Raw genomic sequence first — 19,722 nt, 5'->3', positions numbered from 1 at the left:
ATACATGGTTCAAATCTCTACTCTCAATGGCTGGCTTAAGGCGCTGCTCATACTTGTGCATTTTATGTGTGGTGTGGGTTTAAAAAAATAAAATAAATTCAGCCTCGGTGCGCTTTCAAGAAAATGTATGTTTTATGGAGCTGAATGGCAACGCACCTAAAACACATGTAAAATGCACTGCACCAGACAAATGTGAACCAGCCCTAAAGCTGGCCATATACATTAAAGTGACTCTAAACCTGATTTTTAACTTTTTATTTATTTTAGTCCACAACGTCCAGACTTACATATAATATAAAGTTTGCTTCCTTAAAGTGGAAGTCCATGCTAAAACGAAAATCCCTGCATCTACAGACACCCACGATCTAACACTACCCTATCTAGCCCTACATAGCTTTTTTTTTAGGCAATCCGATCCGATCTCCAGCGATGGAATCTGCAGAGAACACGGCTGACAACGGCTGTGAAATTAATGGGGAGTGACGTCACTCATAGACTTACTATGGGGCCTCCGTTGTTGGACGTGTCCTCTGCACCTGCATACACAGCGAAGCCGCAGCTGGCAGCTCAGTGTGGGATCGGGTTGGTTCAGCTTCAGAAAAGGTAAGTATACTGATTTTTTTCTTTACAGAGCTAGATAGGTTAGTGTTAGATTGTGAATGTCTATAGATGCAGGGATTTTAGGTTCAGCATGGTTTTCCACTTTAAAAATTCCCGTTTCCTGGTCGATACTGAATTGCTGCCCTCACTTTTCTGTTTGCAGATGTCTCCTTTGCTTAGCTGGCTGCAAAGAAGACAACCGGGTGTGTGCTCCTGGCTAGGGCTGTGTGCGTCCGTTAAAACACACAGCATCTGGTAAGCCATGCCACTGCTCCCTCCTCCTAGCCACTGACCAACAGGTGCAGGCGCCTATCCAACTCTGTGCCCCCACCTCTCCTCTGCAACCAAGTTCCAGTGCTGATCGTGGAGGACCCAGCAAAAAGGTGACAAAAACAGAATTGTAATGCCCGATACACACTACTAGTCTTTTTTCATTCAACCCAGGGTTGAATGAAAAAAAAAAAACCTAACAGTTCCGGTCCGAGCCACTGTACTAATGATCCAATGTTAGTACAGCGATCTCCCCCACTGAGATGTTGAGTTCTGACAGGGGGATGCCCCCTCTGCGCCAGAACACTCCAATCGGGAGCCAGTTGGCTGGTTTTCCAGCATGCTCATCCAACAGAAGCTGGCTTCTGTCGGACCAAGTGACTTTACACATGGGACGAAAATCGTTTTGTTTTTTTAACCAGCCGATGTCGCCCGACATTCGGCCCATGTGTACAGGGCTTAAGTGTTTGGAGATGGGAGAGGGGTTGCATTAAGGTAAAAAATGCTTATCCTTTAGTCTTAATTCAAATTTTCACTTGATTGCCCCATGATAGCTAAACAACATGGATAAACGAATGTGCCATTCCGGCTAATGTATTCTGAATGCCGGCATCAATAACTGTCAGAATACCCAAATAGTGCCTGTATCTGATTGTAAAAGAATAGTAAAAAAAAAAAAGAATTCTTTCAGATCATACTTAAAGTGTAAATCAAGCCAAACTCTGGAATTAGATTTTGGCCAAGAATTTTCCAAAAGTCGACTGAAAAATGCCAACATAGCCACCTATGGAAGGGATTTGGACCAATTCAGGTAGAATCGCCCACAATCTGATCCACGTATAGCCTGCTTAACACACTAATAAAATAAGGTTTGATTTTTCTCATCTTAAAACATTTAATACTATAACAAAATCCCGCTTGGTAACTATTATCATTTGCAAAGTGTGAAGGCTACTTATACAAAATTCCAATTCTTAATATGTATTCAGGAAATATTGTCTTAAGAATACAATACAGATTTCACCACTATTAATGCAGATACCATCATCACATGGACCACCCTAGCTGTTTGAGATATATGAGTGGATATCTATTGACCTCCCAAGCCTACATGCTAAATAGACAAGCTGTCTGGCTTGCCCTGAGTCAGGCAGCTCTGAGGCCATAGCTCTGGGTTTTCCCCAGTCCCTAATGTAAAATTAATGACACCTCTGATCCTAGCTCCTTAAGTGTAGACATTACTTTCTATCTGAGCCCAGAGTGCATACATGAATTTAGCAGTATGGGGAAAAGTGTAATAAAAAAGCTAGAGCCTCAGTATATGAGCACTACCCAACCATGGGTAAGCCAGGCAATTTACCTGCATTGCAAGTAGTCTTGTTATGCTTAGTAATAATTAGGACAACTGGTAGTAAATTGGAGAAAATTAACTTACACATTCAAGCTCTCAGCTCTAGGAATTAGAAAAAAAAAAATCTTCCTTTGCAGTGGGGACCCTCAGACTGGAAGGGTTAAATGCTTGTCATGTCTTCGGGGTACAAAAAGAGGCAGAATTACTTATCGTATACCATGCTCCAGCTGGCTCTACTGCTGCCCTCTTCTCCCCAAAGCTCCAGTCTATGGGTGGTCCCCCTGTGTCACCACATATGTGGCAGGGGCGTGTGTACGTTTGCAGCCAAGAACAGCTTAAGTTCTGAGCTTAGTTCTCCTCTCCGTAGAGAGTGGCGACTGTCAGAATTATTTTTTTTACCATTCTTTTACAATCAGATGCAGGCACTATTTGGGTATTCCGACAGTTATTGATGCCGGCAGTAAGAATACATTAGCCAGCATGGCATATTCATCTACCAATGTCCAATCGTGTGTGCGAGGCATAAGACAACCTCTAATCTACCTTATAATTAGGCTGTGTGTAGGTACCCTTAATCTATGCCTGAGGCAGAAATAATTCTCAAGGACCTAGCACTGCATAGCAAAACCAACCAAGCAGAAATCCATCCCACTGAACAGCAGTATTTCTCTAATAGATGAGGGAAATCTTTCATATAATTTAGAAATATGCACTTGTAATCCATATCAATCATAAGTATTAGATTTGGGCAAAAAAGAGGCCTCCTCCATTCCAGCCTACCTTGATCTCATCGATCCACCGACGCACATTGAGGAAACTCATTTCTGATGTGACGTCATACATCAGCAGTACCCCGTGTGCTTTCCGGAAGTAAGACTTTGCTATACTGCGGAACCTAAAAGTACAAATATATACGTTGAGCGCCATAGAGAAACAAATTTATGAAATGAAAAAGGTTCTGCGGTAGAAAGTTCATCTCTGTGCAATCACTAAAGGAGGGATAGAATTACAGCCCTTGGATTCTAAACTGCTATATCTATAAATTCTATGGGAATGTGCGTGTTCTTGTGAAGTTTCAGCGAGACATACGAATCTCAAAATATGTGTAAAAAAAAAAAAAAAAAAATATGTTTCTCTAGCTCCCAGCTAAAAAGCCTAAGAATTCTGATTGTATGGTAGTTTGGGCTAAGATTACATGAGTGACAATGACTTGGAGGGACTAAAAGTAGCACTTTTTTCTTCATTTTGGATACAAATGGTTATAACCGACAAGTTTTTTTTTTTTTTTTGCCACCTGTGTCCCATTGGGGAGATTTCTCTTCACTTCCTGTCCCATAGCCACAACAGTGAGTGAGAGGCAATCCTTCCAATGTAAGGAAAATCCCTGATAATCACCAGAACTGATGTCCCCATTGGACTAGTTTCCCTTTATTCCTGTTCTGTCAACCAATACAATTTGGGACTTTTTACTTTTTCACCAGGACAAATAGAGGGAGTGAATCTCCCTAACGGGGACACAGACAACAATAAAAGCCTGGCAAGTATTCTAGTCCCTCTCCACTCCATCCAAAACTCAAAAACTTCAGTTATAGTAACGCTGAAGTTTAGGCATGCCAATTTTCATAGTTTCCAGCTTGGACCAATGTATGAACTATATGAACCATACCAGTGGAATCACTCCAGATGCTGGAAATCATTGTAGTTAGGCACCGCTACTACAGTGATCTCTACTAGCTTCCAAGTCCTGTGCCAATTGGCTACCCTGTTGCTTACTAAACACAAGAGGTCACCTTTTTGGCACAGATGCCATTCAGAAAATGGTTTTAATTTTCTCAATGTATACAAAGTGTTCTCAGATTGGATGAGGTGCAGATTGTGACATCTCCACCCCGCCTCCCTCTAGTCCAATCAGAGAATGCTTTGAATTCATGGAGAAAAAAAATGCAGTGTCCTCTGAATGGTGTCCGTGCCAAGTAAGCAACTTCCTGTGTTCAGTAGGCAGCAGGGCAGCCTCTCAGCACATGACCCAGAAGCTAATGGACATCACTGGTGTAGTGGTGTCTACTTCAGTGGTTTCCAGCTTCCACAGGTATGGCACATACATATTGCACAAACCCATAAAACTAAGGTTCTGGGAGTGGTTAATCCATTGGTTCCAACACCCTAATCAGGTGAGATGCATCCAAAAAAATCATACTGTAAAAGAACCACCACATAGGATACAGCACCTCCAAGGCTACCAAAACAGTATTTTATAAATACTGGACACAAAAATAAACTACATTATAGTGCATGCCTACAACACCCACCACGGGAAAGTTCCCCCCCCCAAACACCCCTAACACCCCCCACCCCACTCAACCCTCCCAGAAACCCACCCAAGCTCTAACAATCCCAATTGTCCCCTAGCTCTCCTATGTATTTTATGCAAGGAGACGCAAATGACCAGCTGGCTAATCTGGACACTATGTGTACTGGACGAGGCAGTCTATATGGAAGCACAAATGCTTGTCCATATAATTTATTTTTATTTCCAGTATTTATGAGAAACTGTTTTGGTAGCCTTAGAGGTGCTGTATCCTATGTGGGAGTTTATTTATGGCACATACATATCTACTTTCCTCCAAGTTCAGCACTTTCTGAGTTGCAGACCAAGAGGGCAGTTTGGGAAACTCAGAAAAGTCATAAAAGTCATAACTTGGTCCATGCCAGTGACCCAAAGTATTGAAGCAATGGAGTCAGCTTGGCAACTGGGCAACTTGCATTTTCAGAGGTTAGCATTAGCAGCCTTTGTGTTTCTATTGTGCCAGGTTGCTTTTAGCTGTGGATCATTACACATGGCATGGCTCCCTGCCAATCCACCATAGGACCAGCTACAGGGCAATCAGTCTATGAAACTATATAGGGTTTATTTAGTAAAACTGGAGCTTGCACAACCTTGTGCAGCTGTACATGGTAGCCAATCAGCATCTAACTTTAGTTTGTTAATTTAAGCTTTGTAAAAAATAAAAAAAACATTTTTTATTTTAACCTGCAAGGTTGCTTTAAATTACATCATATGCAGATCAAAGGTCGTCTCTTATCTACTATGGAAAAACCCCCAGAAACGTTACAATGAATCAATAATGACATTGCTTCATGGTAACTCTACTTGACACAGTGGGGTTTATTTGCTAAAAATTAAGTGTGCATAATCTGGTGCAGAAGTGCATGGTAGCCAATCAGCTTCTAACTTCAGCTTGTTCAATTAAGCTTTGACAATAAAACCTGAAAGCTAATTGGTTTCTATGCAGAGCTGCACCAGATTTTGCACTCTCAAGTTTTAGTAAAGCAACCCCTATGTATCAGCTGCAGGATTATATATATATATATATATATATATAAAACTATCACTAGCTGAAGATAAGTGTCAGACGTGTGCAGCCATTCTCACAGGGCCTGACACAGTTGCCAAGCAGGAAGCTTAGTCCTGCAGGTACACCTGTAGCACAGTAAACACAATCAATCTGACACTGACACTGAGAGATTACTACACATACCTTTATGAGAAGAATGTGGGGGGAGGATCATAGGTAAAAGTTTAAGGAAAGCATGCAAACTCCATGCAAGTAGTGTCTTCATGGGGATTGGGGATTTGAACCAAAGACCCCAGTGCTGCTAGGCAGAAGTGCTAACCACTAAGCCACTGTTCTGTTAAAAGTTATAGTCCAGTGTTTGATGTCAGTTATGGATAGACTAGCCCTTTAAATTTTTGTTTACTTATATATACACAGAGTGCTATTTTTGAACATGAATAGTCTTATCAGCAACGATAGGAATGTATATTCAAGGTTTGCCCATACCTTTCCTGGCCAGCTGTGTCCCAGATCTGCAGCATTGTATATTGCCCATCAACTAGAAGTTTCTTCATTTGAAAGTCAACTCCTAAATGTAAAGAGAAGGATTTTTATCTGACATGTTTATAGCAACCTTGCAGTTGAAACACCATTAAATGCAGGAGATCTGAAGATAGAAGAGGCTTAGCAGGTACTGCTGGTAACGTGATCTGGAACTGAAATAAATATAAATGCAAATACAAAGCCGGTCTCAGCTAAACCCTTGGCACATTGGGGTTGATTTATTAAAGGCAAATAGACTGTGCGCTTTGCAAGTCCAGAGCTTAGTGAACGAGGTAAAGCTTAATTTTAAAAAGGCTACCCAATCATTTGCAAGGAAAATGAAAAAAAAAATTTTTTTTTGCTTGCACATGATTGGATGACTGAAGTCACCAAAACGTCTACTTATTTACTAAGCTCTGCCCACATGAAAGAGATATATTACCAATATATTTAGGAAAAAAAAATTATATAACTGACATATATTTATGAAGGAGAAGGGATCTCACCACTCCAGGAGCACACATGCAGGCTGTAAACTGTCTCTTCGGCTGGGAAGCGACAGGTGCTGGCAATTACCACTAGCAACAGGCGAAAAACAAGCTCTGGACTGCCGCACTCTTCAGGAGACCACTTTCTTTTATTGGGAAATCACATCACAGCTCAACAAACACAGCGAACAAGGAAAAATTGCTGACGTTTCGCACTAGCTGTAGTGCTTATTCATAGCTCATGAATAAGCACTACAGCTAGTGCGAAACGTCAGCAATTTTTCCCTTGTTCGCTGTGTTTGTTGAGCGGTGATGTGATTTCCCAATAAAAAAAAAAGTGGTCTTTTGAAGAGTGCGGCAGTCCAGAGCTTGTTTTTCGTCTGTGACATATATTTACAATATTTTCTAATTATATTGGAAATATATTTCTCTTTTATGTGGGTGGAGCGGCTGCACTTTGCAAAGTGCATGATGGGGTTGATTTACTAAAACTAGAAAGTGCAAAATCTGGTGCAGCTGTGCATGGTAGCCAATCAGCTTCCAGCTTGTTCAATTAAGCTTTGACAAAAAGAAAAAAAAACTGGAAGCTGATTGGTTTCTTTGCCACGCTACACCAGGTTTTGCAATCTCCAGTTTTAGTAAATCAACCAGCGGTGGTCAGTGGGATTTTTTTTTCCTAACAATTGACGGGCCGCAACTGAAATCAACCCTTATCCATTTGCCTTTAGCAAAAAACAACCCCATTGTGCTTAATACCTCATTCATAAGGGAAAAACGCAGATATCATTGTAATAGTGGCAACTAAAAAAAGACAAAATTATAATTGCGCAACCAAAATATTAAATGTGAAGTGCAGCAGCCAGCATCAACAATGATTGAATTGTGTAAACAAGAATATGAATAAAAAAAATGCAGCGCTACCAGGATATGCCCTCAAGAGAAAAACCTACTAAGGGGAATATCCACATAAAAATCCTAAATAAGTTTTGCTATCCCAAAACATATGAAAAAAATCTAAAACGACATATCATAGCCAAATAACAAAGAAAAAACAAAAAAAGTGTCCACTATTCACCACCTGGAGTGAACGACATTACATAGTCTGCAAATAAACAGAATAGTGCAAGTGCACAAATTGTCTATTGTGACAGAAATGTGATAATAACAGTCACTTTAGAAATATTCAATGTGTGTTTTCCCCTTCAGAACACGGCTAAAATTCAAGCAAGATGGACAAAGCAACCCCAGAATAGATGTATACATTTTCTCTTCAGAGAAGGTATACAACTTCATATAGAGAAATTCCCAGTGTACAATGGCATCCGAATAAGGTAGTAGATACTCTTACCCTCAGATGTGGACCCACACACACATATGGTAGTGAATCAATCAGGCGTGAAAGACAATCATCCCCAATGGATCAGCCAAGCAGAATGATGAAACATCAAGTCGTGTGTGAAGAGCTGGACATCCAAGTTGTCATACATTAGATAGCCAACTTCCAAGCTCACGTACCGATAAGGATGTAGTCATCCACGCCACAGGCAGTACACAGAGAAAAAATAAAAGGAAAAAAGCCTCTACGTAGAGCAGGTCACTCCGATAAAAAAATGATAGGTTAGAAAAAAGCGTGGTATAGGAATAGGTTAGAAAAAAGCGTGGTAAATCCACATGCCCCGTTGAAGTACTATTATACGAAACATGTCGGGGACATAGCCTGCTGGCTGGATTTACCACGCTTTTTTTATAACCTATTCTGTTCTGTTTCTGCTTGGATGATCCATTGGGGATGATTGTCTTTCACGCCTGATTGATTCACCACCGTGTGTGTGTGTGTGTGTGTGTGTGTGTGTGTGTGTGTGTGTGTGTGTGTGTGTGTGTGTGTGTGTGTGTGTGTGTGTGTGTGTGCGCACTTGCACTATTCTGTTTATTTACAGACTATGTACTGTCGTTCACTCCAGGTGGGGAATAGTGGACAGTTTTTTGTTTTTTCTTTTGTTATTTGGCTGTGATATGTCGTTTTAGATTTTTTTCATATGTTTTGGGATAGCACGATTCCAGTTATGCCGTGTACACACGATCGAATTGTCCGGCGGAATTGGTCCGGCAAACAATCCGGAAACAATCCACCGGACTTTATAATGAACGGACTTGGCCACACACGAATGCTCTGAAAGTCCGGCGATTTCTAACGCGATGACGTACAGCACGTACGACGGGACTAGAAAAAGGAAGTTCAATAGCCAGTAGCCAATAGCTTCCTTCTTGTACTTTCTTCAGAGCATGCATCATTCTTAGTCCGCCGGACTAGCACACTGACGAACGGATTGTCCACTGAAAGCCAAGTCTGGCGGACAAATTTTGAGTCAAAACTACTTTCTAAGTCCGCCGGACTTTACGGTGAAAGTCCGCTGGAGCCCACACACCTTCGAATTGTCTGGCGTAATGTGGTCCGGCAGACCGAGTCCACCAGACAATTCGATCGTGTGTATGCGGCATTCCACTTATTTAGGATTTTTTATGTGGATATTCCCCCTAGTAGATTTTTCTCTTGAGGGCATATCCTGGTAGCGCTGCATTTTTTTATTCATATAATAGTGGTAACTACTATAGTTATTTGCAGCTTCCACAGCGATCACTCAGGTATGAGATATGCATAGTTACATTGTGCCAAACTGGACCAATGTAAGTATGCAATACAGACCATACCTGCATTTCAGCTTTAAGCCTCATTCACATACCTATCTGTATGCCTCTCGCAAGTCCTTGCCTAGAAGGGATGCACAGGTATTTTATGTACCCACGTGCAGGGTACATAAAATACCTGTGCATCCCTTCTAGGCAATTGGGATAGACACAGACACTGGTCCCAATTTGACAGCCAGGCAGGTGCGTGTCCCTGGAGGAGTATGCATTCGGTGATACGCACCCGTGCAACTGTCAAATTGAGACCAACGTGCAGCCGCTGCATCCCAATAAGTATGACTGGGACTGCCTGCCTGTGGATGCATGGAACTTCTGGTAATGATGGCCCTTCGCACGGGTGTATGGATAGGCATGCCCATGGGAATGAGGCTTAAAGCTGAAATCCAGGTATGGTCTGTATTGCATACTAACATTGTGCCAGATTGACCCTAATGGAACTATGCATATCTCATACCTGAGTGATCACTGGAAGCTGCAATCACTGTAGTAGTTGGCACTATTACAATGATATCTTTGCGATTTTCCCAGCCCTGTGCCTTTTGCATAGTAGCTAGTAGTTAGAGGGTCACCCACTCAGCACTGCCTACATTCGCAGAATGCCTGGAATTTTTTTTTTTTTTTTTTTTTCAATGAATATAAGGCATTCTCTGATTGAAAGAGGTATAGTGGTGGGACTGTGATGTCTCAATCACAGGATTTCAGTATTACCAGCTCTTTCTACTGTCCCAATCACTAAATCGTCCAGAGAACCCCTTGTTTTAATTGAAAAAAAAATATAAGGTATTCTGTGAATGGAGGCAGTGCTGAGCAGGCAATCCCTGGTGGTCGGTGTGAAGCAAGACAGTCACTTTGCACAGGACCCAAAAGATTGCAACTATCACTACAAGTGTACTTTTCACTTATTCGCCTGTCCTCTATTCATAGTGTGCTTTTCCACAGCTTCTATGAATGGAGGAGGAGGTGAAAAGGGTGGGCACAGCCGTCACCCAGCCTGCGACAGGTCCAGTGGCTGAATTAACACCAGCAGCACAGGAAGATTACAGCTGTGTTGGGGGACAGAAGATTTCAAAGAGGACAACTAGCAAGGGACTTTTCCTATTAAATGTAAGCACTGTCCCTTGTGCTGTTTTTTCCCCCCCCCCCCTTTTTATTTTATCTAAACTTTAGGTGGCCATCGATGTTTTAGTAGGGACCGGCCAAATTGCAACCAGTGTTCAACTGAAGTCGGACGTTAGATTAACTTATGCCAAATGAACAGGGAGGACAGTCATGCTGTCAGAATACAATCTCACGGCAGCGGGAGCCATAGGTTCCATAGCTTTAGGCAGGCTATATATGATGCAATTTAAAAGAAAATCGCTTGATTCCCCCATCAACACTGATTGTCCCTCCTACAGGGCTATTGTGTTTTCTCCGGAGAAGCGCGCGTGTGTGTGTGTGTGTGTGTGTGTGTGTGGCAGCCATCCCTGCTGGGAGAACCCAATGATTATTGTTAGAGGCTATAGCAGCTGGCAATAATCGCATGTAAAAATCTGACCCGCTGGTTGTTCCCAAGTTGATCGATGGATTAACTTGGGTACAGCATGCCCATAAGTGGTTCAAATCTCAGCTGGACCCTGCTAAACTGGACAAGATTCATCCATGGCCGGCTTTAGGCAAATTACACTTTGTGAATGGGGCTAGGGTTCACGTTAGTGTAGGTAGCACAATGTGAGTTCATGATTACAGGTAGGAATGTTGAATCCCTTTGGGCAGAAGTGTCCAGATATAACCGGTCATTGGGGTGAGCACAAATCCATCTTCCACACCTCTAGTTACAAGCCACAGGGGAAAACTTGTCCATAGCAAGAAATTCTTGTATTACAAGGCTTGACCTCTTCCTCTGATGTCTAAGGTCTCTAATACAGTATACAGTATATAGGGACTCTTGTGAGTCAACAAGCACAGTCAGATATGTGGGTATGATCAGACTAGTCAATGATTTATTTGTAAAATGTTTTAATGAATCATACACTCAGACTGTGAGGATCTCCACAAAGTAAGTTTACAAACGTCAAGGTCTTTTGAATTACTAGGCATAGGCTAGAATAATTGAAATACAATGTGGGAATTACTATAGCATTTAAAATGTTTACCATAGATAAGCTTTAAGCTTAAAATGGTATTAAACCCATTTATTATATTGCAGCGTACCAATTCTTAGATATAATAGCCGCATTCATTTTCTTTTTAGGCCCTTTTTTTTTTTCTGTTTTCACCTGGAGATCCAGCCAGTGAGTTGTTTTTCAAAAGAACAAGCTCTCTTCCAGATGTATCATTTTATAGAAATAAGACAAACCATTTAAAGTGATAGTAAAGTCAAATTTTTTTTCATGTAAAAATAACAAACATATTATACTTACCTGCTCTGTGCTGTGGTGTTGCACAGAGAAGCCCAGATCCTCCTCTTCTGGGGTCCCTCGCTCCTGCCATGTGCCCCCCCCCCCAACAGCAAGCTTGCACCCGAGACGCTGCTCTGTATGTCCATTCAGACATAGCGCAGCAGTTCAGGCCCGTCCCCTCTCTCGCCTCATTGGCTCACTGACTTTGATTCACAGCAGTGGGAGCCAATGGCGTCATACTGCTGTCTCAGCCAATGAAGAAGGAGCGTCCCGGACAGCCAAGATTCTCCTACATCGCAGGATCGTGATGGGCTCAGGTAAGTATTAGGGGGCTGCTGCACACAGGTTTTTTTTTACTCCAATACAGGAGTTGTGTTACTGACCAGATCACCAGGTGAAAACATAGGGGGAATAAACCTAAAAAACAAAAAACAAATGCCATCACCACATCTAATGATTGGTTAGCTGCAATATATTACAATTTTGGTTTTGGGTTTGTTTAACAACGTTTTAAGTCTTATACCTACCCAATTAACCTCTATAGTAGCGCACTTACCTCACTAGATGCAAGTGCGGTTGACATGAAAAGCTAGCAGAGTTGTTCAGCACTGCACTATATACTAGTGATCTACACGATTTTCATTAATAATTCACAATCTTGTGCCATTTTACCAGGCAGGCCCATTTCTCCGCCAGCACCAATAATATAAATATAGGCCATGATATCAAAATGAGGTGCACAGCGGTGATGTATATGGCTACTCATACTATACAGACTAACTTATCAGCAGCTTGGTGTTGTCATCCCAATGAAAGATTATCCCTGGCTGGATTCAGACTTGTACTTAAACAATAAAAGAGTTAAACATTTAGAATAAATAAAAAATGGCAATGCTTTGTAAAATGAACATAACATATACTAACCTAACGTGGTGGGAATGTCTCCTCTGAATTCATTCAGACACAGTCTTAGAAGGAAACTGGACTTGCCAGACCCAGCGTCCCCAGCCAGAACAAGACGATAAATGGGACTTGGGGGCTGAGAACCCTCTTCTAATGTCAGACCTTCTTTCTGTATGGAACATAGGCACAAAATAGGTTAGAACCATCTGCAAATCAGAGATATAATTGTTACTGATATAAGAGGCCAGTGGGTTCTCCTCCACCAGGCTGTAGCCTGCTGCCATGTCATAGCCTCCCTACTACCAGGCCTCCTGCCAGCTGAAGATCCCCTAACCTCCCACAGTGCCTCCTAGCTCCCATAGTGTCTGCAAACTTTCATAGTGGACCACGGTGCCCCCTCAGCCCCCAACAGTGCCAAACCTCCCATGGTACCACCCAGCCCCCTGCACAGCCTCCAGCCCCCCATAGTGCTCCTAATCTCTAATAGTCTCCCACAGTGCCACCCCACCACCTTCACAGCCTCCAGCCCCCCATAGTGCACTTAATCTCCAACAGTGTCCCACAGTGCCCCTTCGGCTCTCATAATGCCTAACCTCCCATAGTGCCACCCAGCCCCCTGCACAGCCTCTAGCCCCCCATAGTGCACTTAATCTCCAACAGTGTCTCCCACTGCCTCAAATATCCCAGGGTTCCCCCTCAGCTCCTGAAACACCCCTCAGTCTCCCACAGTGCACCTGCAAAAAGTTCCATGCCTCCTGGAGAGATCCCAGCCCCCTCCAGAGACTATTTCCCATAGTTTCTCAGCCCTCTCCAGAAACCTCATGTCCCAAAGGACCACTAAATCTGCTGCAGAGTCCCCAAAGTTCTTCCAGAACCCCCCTCCCCCCCCCACCCACACCCAGAGCCTTCCTGCATTTTAATCAGTGGTGGCCGCTCCATATGGGGCGCTGCCCCCCTAATCCATGCCCCCAACCCCTAATCTGCATGCAGGGCGTCGCATGAATGGATTCCAATGTTTGTTTGTTTTTTAAGCACATGATTAGAGCCAGAAGCTCTAAGTGGCTTTAAAAAAGGGTGGGTTTGGGGTGCAGTGGCCAGTTGTGTGACAATAGCGAATTCTTATTCGCTATCGTCTTCCTGTGTCTCCTCCCAGCCAATCAAGAAGTGGGAGGAGCTTGACTGGCCGAGAGGAGAAGCGATCACATTGGCCGGTATCGGAGGCAGGGAGGATGTACAGGGAGATTCGGAAGGGAAGATGGGCACCATCATTGGAGCATCAGAGCATCACCGCGTGAGTACCACCCACCGGGGGGGGGGGGGGTGTAGGTGGGAAGGGACAGATGGTCTGATTGCCACCGTCGGGGGGTGGTGAACGTTTTTTAGGTGGTTTGTTTGCCCCAACCCCCCCCCCCCCCCCCGGGTTGGAGCAATAATACATATTTTGCATTGCTATACTTTTATTGTGAGTATAACCTTTTGTTTTACAATCGGGGCATGGAAGGTTTTAGAAGAATTTACCAGCCTTTAGTAACAATAGGGTTCTGAAACACTGACCTAGACTGTATATAGAAAACACAAGTAATTAGTCTGCACAGCGCTATTATCTGCACTACTTTGCAACCAACAACTAAAGGTTTTTAGGGTGCATAAATCCCTCCACAGTGTATTCCCTCCTGGATTCTTAAGGCAGGAGGTTCTTGAGAAAGAGGGTTCCTACACCCCCGAAAAAATTGGAATGTTCCGCTTGCTTTTCACCAAGGTCTGGCTCTACTCTCTCCCTCTCATTCATTCCATTCTGGGTATTGGCTCCCTAAATGTTTTATTAACATCAGTTTCTATTTTAGTGGCACTCACTTTACTAACATGCATGCATTCGTTGGCTGGAATTGACATTGAAGGAAATATTTTTACTGTATGATGCCTGGTGTGATATGACATACTTGGACATATGCACCCATTTTTAATTGTGCTGAATACAACTTTAAAAGCATTCTTTGTATGTGGTGTGCTTAAACTATATATTTATAATTACATCATGTATTTACAGTGGATCTAAAAAGTCTACACACCCCTGTTAAAATGTCAGGTTTCTGCAATATAAAAAAATGAGACAAAGAAATCATTTCAGAACTTTTTCCACCTTTAATGTGAAATATAAACTGTACAACTCAATTGAAAAATAAACTGAAATCTTTTAGGAGCAGAGTAAAAGAAAATGTGGTTGCATAAGTGTGCACACCCTCTTATAACTGGGGATGTAGCTGTGTTCAGAATTAAGCAAACGTTCAAACTCATGATAAAACAGGAGTCAGTACACACCTGCCGTCATTTAAAGTGCGGGATCTCATTGTTAAAAGGTATCAGTCAGAAGGATACAAAAGAATTTCCAAGGCATTATATATACCATGGAACACAGTGAAGACAGTCATCATCAAGTGGAGAAAATATGGCACATATGGAACAGTTTGGATAAAAGGAATGGTTGGCTGCACACCAAGGTAGCGATGAATCTCTTTATTGTAAAATTCATAACATGAATAACACCATAGGACAGGCAAACGGGTACATATAATGAATAAGCGCAGCGTCGCTGTGTGAAGCGCGTCTACCTGTGCCTGTTCTGTGGTGTTATTCACATTACAGATTTTACAATAAAGAGATTCATCCTTACCTCGGTGTGCAGCCATCCGTTCCTTTTATCCAAGTTGCACGGTTGGCGAGCCAAGGCTAGCACCCTTGAGAAGAGTCTATTCCCCAGCTTACCTGGAGCACAATTTCCTTTTCCTGTTACATATGGAACAGTTACATTACCAATAACTGAACGTCCCTCCAAAATTGATGAAAAGACGAGAAGAAAACTGGGCAGAGGCTGCCAAGATGCCTACAGTAACATTAAAGGAGCTGCAGGGACATCTGGCAAGTACTGGCTGTGTGGTACATTTGACAACAATCTCCTGTATTCTTTCTTCATATGTCTAGGCTATGGGGTAGAATGGCAAGACAGAAGCCTTTTCTTAAGAAGAAAAACATCCAAGGCCGGCAAAATTTTGCAAAAACACATCTGAAAGTATGTGGGAAAATGTGTTATGGTCTGATGAAACCAAGGTTGAACTTTTTGGCCATAACTCCAAAAACAACACTGTACATCACCAAAAGAACACCATACTCACACTGTGAAGCATGGTGGTGGCAGCATCATGCTTTGGGGCTGTTTTTCTTCAGCTGGAACAGGGGCCTTAGTGAAGGAAGAGGGAATTATGAACAGTTCCAAATACCAGTCAATATTGGCACAAAATCTTCAGGCTTCTGCTAGAAAGCTAAACATCAAGAGGAACTTCATCTTTCACCATAACAATGACCCAAAGCATACGTCCAAATCAACAATGGAATGGCTTCACCAGAAGATTAAAGTGTTGGAATGGTCCAGCCAGAGCCCAGACCTGAACCCGATTGAAAATCTGTGGGGCGATCTGAAGACGGCTGTGCACAGGAGATGCCCTCACAATATGACAGATTTGGAGTGTTTTTGCAAAGAAGAGTGGGCAAATATTGCCAAGCCAAGATGTGCCATGCTGATAGACTCAGACCAAAAAGGACTGAGTGCTGTAATAAAATCAAAAGGTGCTTCAACAAAGTATTAGTTTTAAGGGTGTGCACACTTATGCAACCATTTTTTTCTTTTTATTTCTACCTAAAAGATTTCAGTTTGTTGTTCAACTGTGTTGTACAGTTTATAGGTCACATTAAAGGTGGGAAAAGTTCTGAAATTATTTATCTCCTCTCATTTTTTACATCACAGAAACCTGACATTTTAGCAGGGGTGTGTAGACTTTTTATATCCACTGTAGGCCAAAGATATTAGTACATCATTTTTACAATGCTCTGACAATCTGAAATGGCATATAAAGGCTGTGGCTATCTCTAAAGCTGGCCATACATTATACAATTTTTGAATTGTTATTCAATTTCCTTTTGATTTACTTTCAACTATGTAGTGCAAAGGCCTGCATGATTGCATACAAATTGAAAGTGTTTAGGTTTTACCTCCTATTATATAGTTTTGGTAAATCTAAAGGAAATTTGTACAAGAAATTGTATAATGTATGGGCAGCCTTGTAAATATGCTGGTACTGATTGTTTGGGGGTGGTTCATCTGTGTTTTTACCACTCCCCCTTAATCAAAGGAAGCAGACAAGGGTATATGCATGTTGTCTCAAAATTATCTCCAAGTCGCATTTGGCAGGCAGTACCTTAACCGAATGAGGCTGCCCCGCAACTAATTGCAAGGAATGCAGTTGTGGGGCGGAAGTGCCAGATTTTAGGGTTTAAAACAGCTGGAGAGGAGGCAACTTTTCAGAGGGCACAGCTAATGTAGACAAGTCCTAAAAGATAATAATGTATATGGTGCTTACTTTGGGTGTAAACGCAGGAAGTCGCCTTTTTGAAGAGGCGGTAGAACCATTGCGGCTTAGAGGCCGAGATGGGGTCCACTTAGTTCTTCCATCCATTTCTGATCTAGCTTCCACTGTCTGGCAAAATAAAGACACAATTCTTTAATTAAGTAGGGTAAGTATAGCTGATATTGGTTAAGCATATCATCTTCCAAATCATTTGTAATACAAAACATTATATGTTGTCCAAACAAGTCTTTTACAATCCTGGCCCCCAGGGTCCAATAAAATATACATTTATCAGCTATAACCTTATGACAACTGACAGGTAAAGTGAATAAAACGGATGATCTTGTTACAATGTCGTCTGAATGTGGGTGGGATATATTAGGCATCAAGTGAACATGTTGCCCATGAAGCTGATGTGTAGAAAGCAGAAAAAAATGGTCAGGTGTAAGGATTTGAGGTACTTTGACAAGGGTCAAATTATAATAATGACTAGATGACTGGGTGAGAGCAACTCCCAAACTGCAGCTCTTGTGGGATTCTGCCAATCTGCAGTGGTGGTCAGGACTGACCAAGAGAAGTCCAAAGAAGGAAAACTGTCAAACTGGTAACAGGGTCAAGGGTGGCCAAGGCTCATTGATGCACATGGGGAGTAAAGGCTTGGCCCGTGTACTCTGATTCAATAGAAGAGTTACTGTAACTCAAATTGCTGAAAAAGTCATTGTCGTTTCTGATAGAAAGGGTGTCAGGACACACTGAGCATCGCCGTTTGTTGCGTATGGTGCTGTGTAGCCGGAGACCCGTGCGGGTGCCAATGCTGAGCCGCGTCCACAGCCAAAAGCGCCTACAATGGGCATGCGAGCATCAGAACTAGACCACAGAGCAATGGAAGAAGGCGGCCTGGTCTGATGAATCACATTTTTTTCTTTTACATCATGAGGATGGCTGGCAGGGTGTGTGTGAATAGCTTACCTGGAGAAGAGATGGCACCAGGATGCAGTATGGGAAGAAGGCAAGCCGTGTCATGCTTTGTCTAAAGGAGTCCATGCCTTGATGGGTCGGGGCTGCTTTGGTGGCAAAAAAGTGGGACCTACTCAACATTAGGTGGGTGGTCATAGTGTTATGGCTGATGGGTGTACAAGCTAATTCAATCAGACAGCTAGTAATGTGTGCAGCAGACTATTCTATAAAAAAAAAAAAAACATCAGGATTCACCTTCCATTTCCCTCCAATCCAGTAATATGAAAGAAGTATTCAGGCCCCAAATTTGATATTATGAAACCATTACTCTTGATCAGTTAAATGTGGGACTAGCTGTTATTTTGGTCAACAATGTTAAATACACACTCAACACCGAATAATGTTACTGCTGAAGCTCCATACACCTTCTGGTCCAGGAGCACTCCGGCGGGACTACATCTCCCATTGTCCCTTGCATGTATTAGCAATGTGCATGTGCAATGAATTGCTGAAAACTTCCCCCTGGTCTCTCCACTATCATGCTAAAGTGTCACTCATAGCAGATGGCTGGAACACGTGATCCATTCATCTCCAGGCTCTATGTACTGTTTGTCCATGTAGGCACACAGAGAGGCAGGATGCATCAGTACAGTCCATGGGGGGTGGCTCATTAGAACACACTAGTAATAGGAGCCACTGCAAAAATGGTGCTAAATAAAAGTACTAGTAGGGAGAACAAAAAAAAAAAAAAATTTCTGAATTAGAGAAACTGTAAACTACAAGAATACATGATAGTGTTGCAAAACGTAAAAAAATTGGGTTTAACATTTGAAGCCTGATTTTCTGCTGATTTTTTCCTTCAGATTTACCAAAACCATATAATATGAGGTCAAACCTTAGGAGTTTCAATTTGTATGCAATTAGGCAGGCCCTTACACTACATGGTTTTGGTAAACCTGAAGGAAAAAAAAAATCAGCAGAAAATCTGATAGTGTGTATGGGGCTTTATTCCATGCTGAGTGGGACGAGCTCATAGAAGTTGGCACCTGGGACAATGAAGGACCTGAGAGCTATGCGCAGAGCTTGGAACGGTTCAGTTTTCCTTTAGAAATATAGAGCTGAATCTACAAACCCTTAACCAAAAAGTGTGTATGGGGCTTTACATGGGAGAAAATGAAATCACACTTTGTGAAAAAGTCACTGTGGGGTTTATTCAATGTAACAGGCTTCCAGACAGTTCCTGCAATAAGCCATGCCTCGGATGCGTTTTACCCTCACCACCATGGCGACCAAACACCACATCCCAGTACCTGGACTCCAACCAGCCCACCCACCCAATTTTCTCTCCCAATCAGGGCTGGGACAAGGGAGAGGAGAAACCCGGGAGGAGGTGCGGGCGATCTATGCTTTCTCCCATCCAGTCAGTGGTGAGCTTCTCCATACAGCGGATAACTCAGGATTGCTCTTAGCTCCAATGGTACACGGCTTAATTATCTACCCCTACCCACATTTCTGCGAGATGAGCAGCCTTTGGAGGAGATCAAGGGTGAGTAATCAAGCCTTATACTGTCTGATGTAAGAGCGATCCCGTGTAGTTTGGAGCACTGTTATGATAGGAGGGGGGAGAGCCCACACCTCCTCACTACTCCTGTAGCTCTTGCCTGTAAGATTGGAGGGGGGGGGGGGGGGGCTTTGTGCTGGAAGGAATGGGAGGGAGGGCGTTCTGTTAGAAGGCAGGATTGAGGAAGATTTGTGCTAGTAGTGATGAGTTGAACGGGGGGGGGGGGG

The 19,722-nt window shown here is 42.7% G+C and overlaps 1 protein-coding gene across 1 annotated transcript in view; it reads right to left on the bottom strand.

Annotated features, from left to right (window-relative positions):
• The window catches only part of LOC143960273 (ras and EF-hand domain-containing protein-like), a 106,661-nt gene that overhangs the window by 10,880 nt on the left and 76,059 nt on the right, over nucleotides 1-19,722 (bottom strand). The window contains exons 11-14 of the mRNA XM_077468687.1: nucleotides 16,990-17,106; nucleotides 12,599-12,746; nucleotides 6,064-6,145; nucleotides 3,002-3,116 (exon numbers count right to left, since the gene is read on the bottom strand). Coding sequence (XP_077324813.1) covers nucleotides 3,002-3,116; nucleotides 6,064-6,145; nucleotides 12,599-12,746; nucleotides 16,990-17,106 — 462 coding nt within the window. The remainder of the gene's footprint in view (nucleotides 1-3,001; nucleotides 3,117-6,063; nucleotides 6,146-12,598; nucleotides 12,747-16,989; nucleotides 17,107-19,722) is intronic.

This window comes from Lithobates pipiens, unplaced genomic scaffold (assembly GCF_037356315.1).
Source record: "Lithobates pipiens isolate NorthernLeopardFrog02 unplaced genomic scaffold, aLitPip1_a1.2 Scaffold_8, whole genome shotgun sequence".
NCBI classification, from domain to species: domain Eukaryota; kingdom Metazoa; phylum Chordata; class Amphibia; order Anura; family Ranidae; genus Lithobates; species Lithobates pipiens.
Note: the sequence above shows the minus strand (reverse complement) of the source record. Positions and strands in the feature narration are given on the sequence as shown.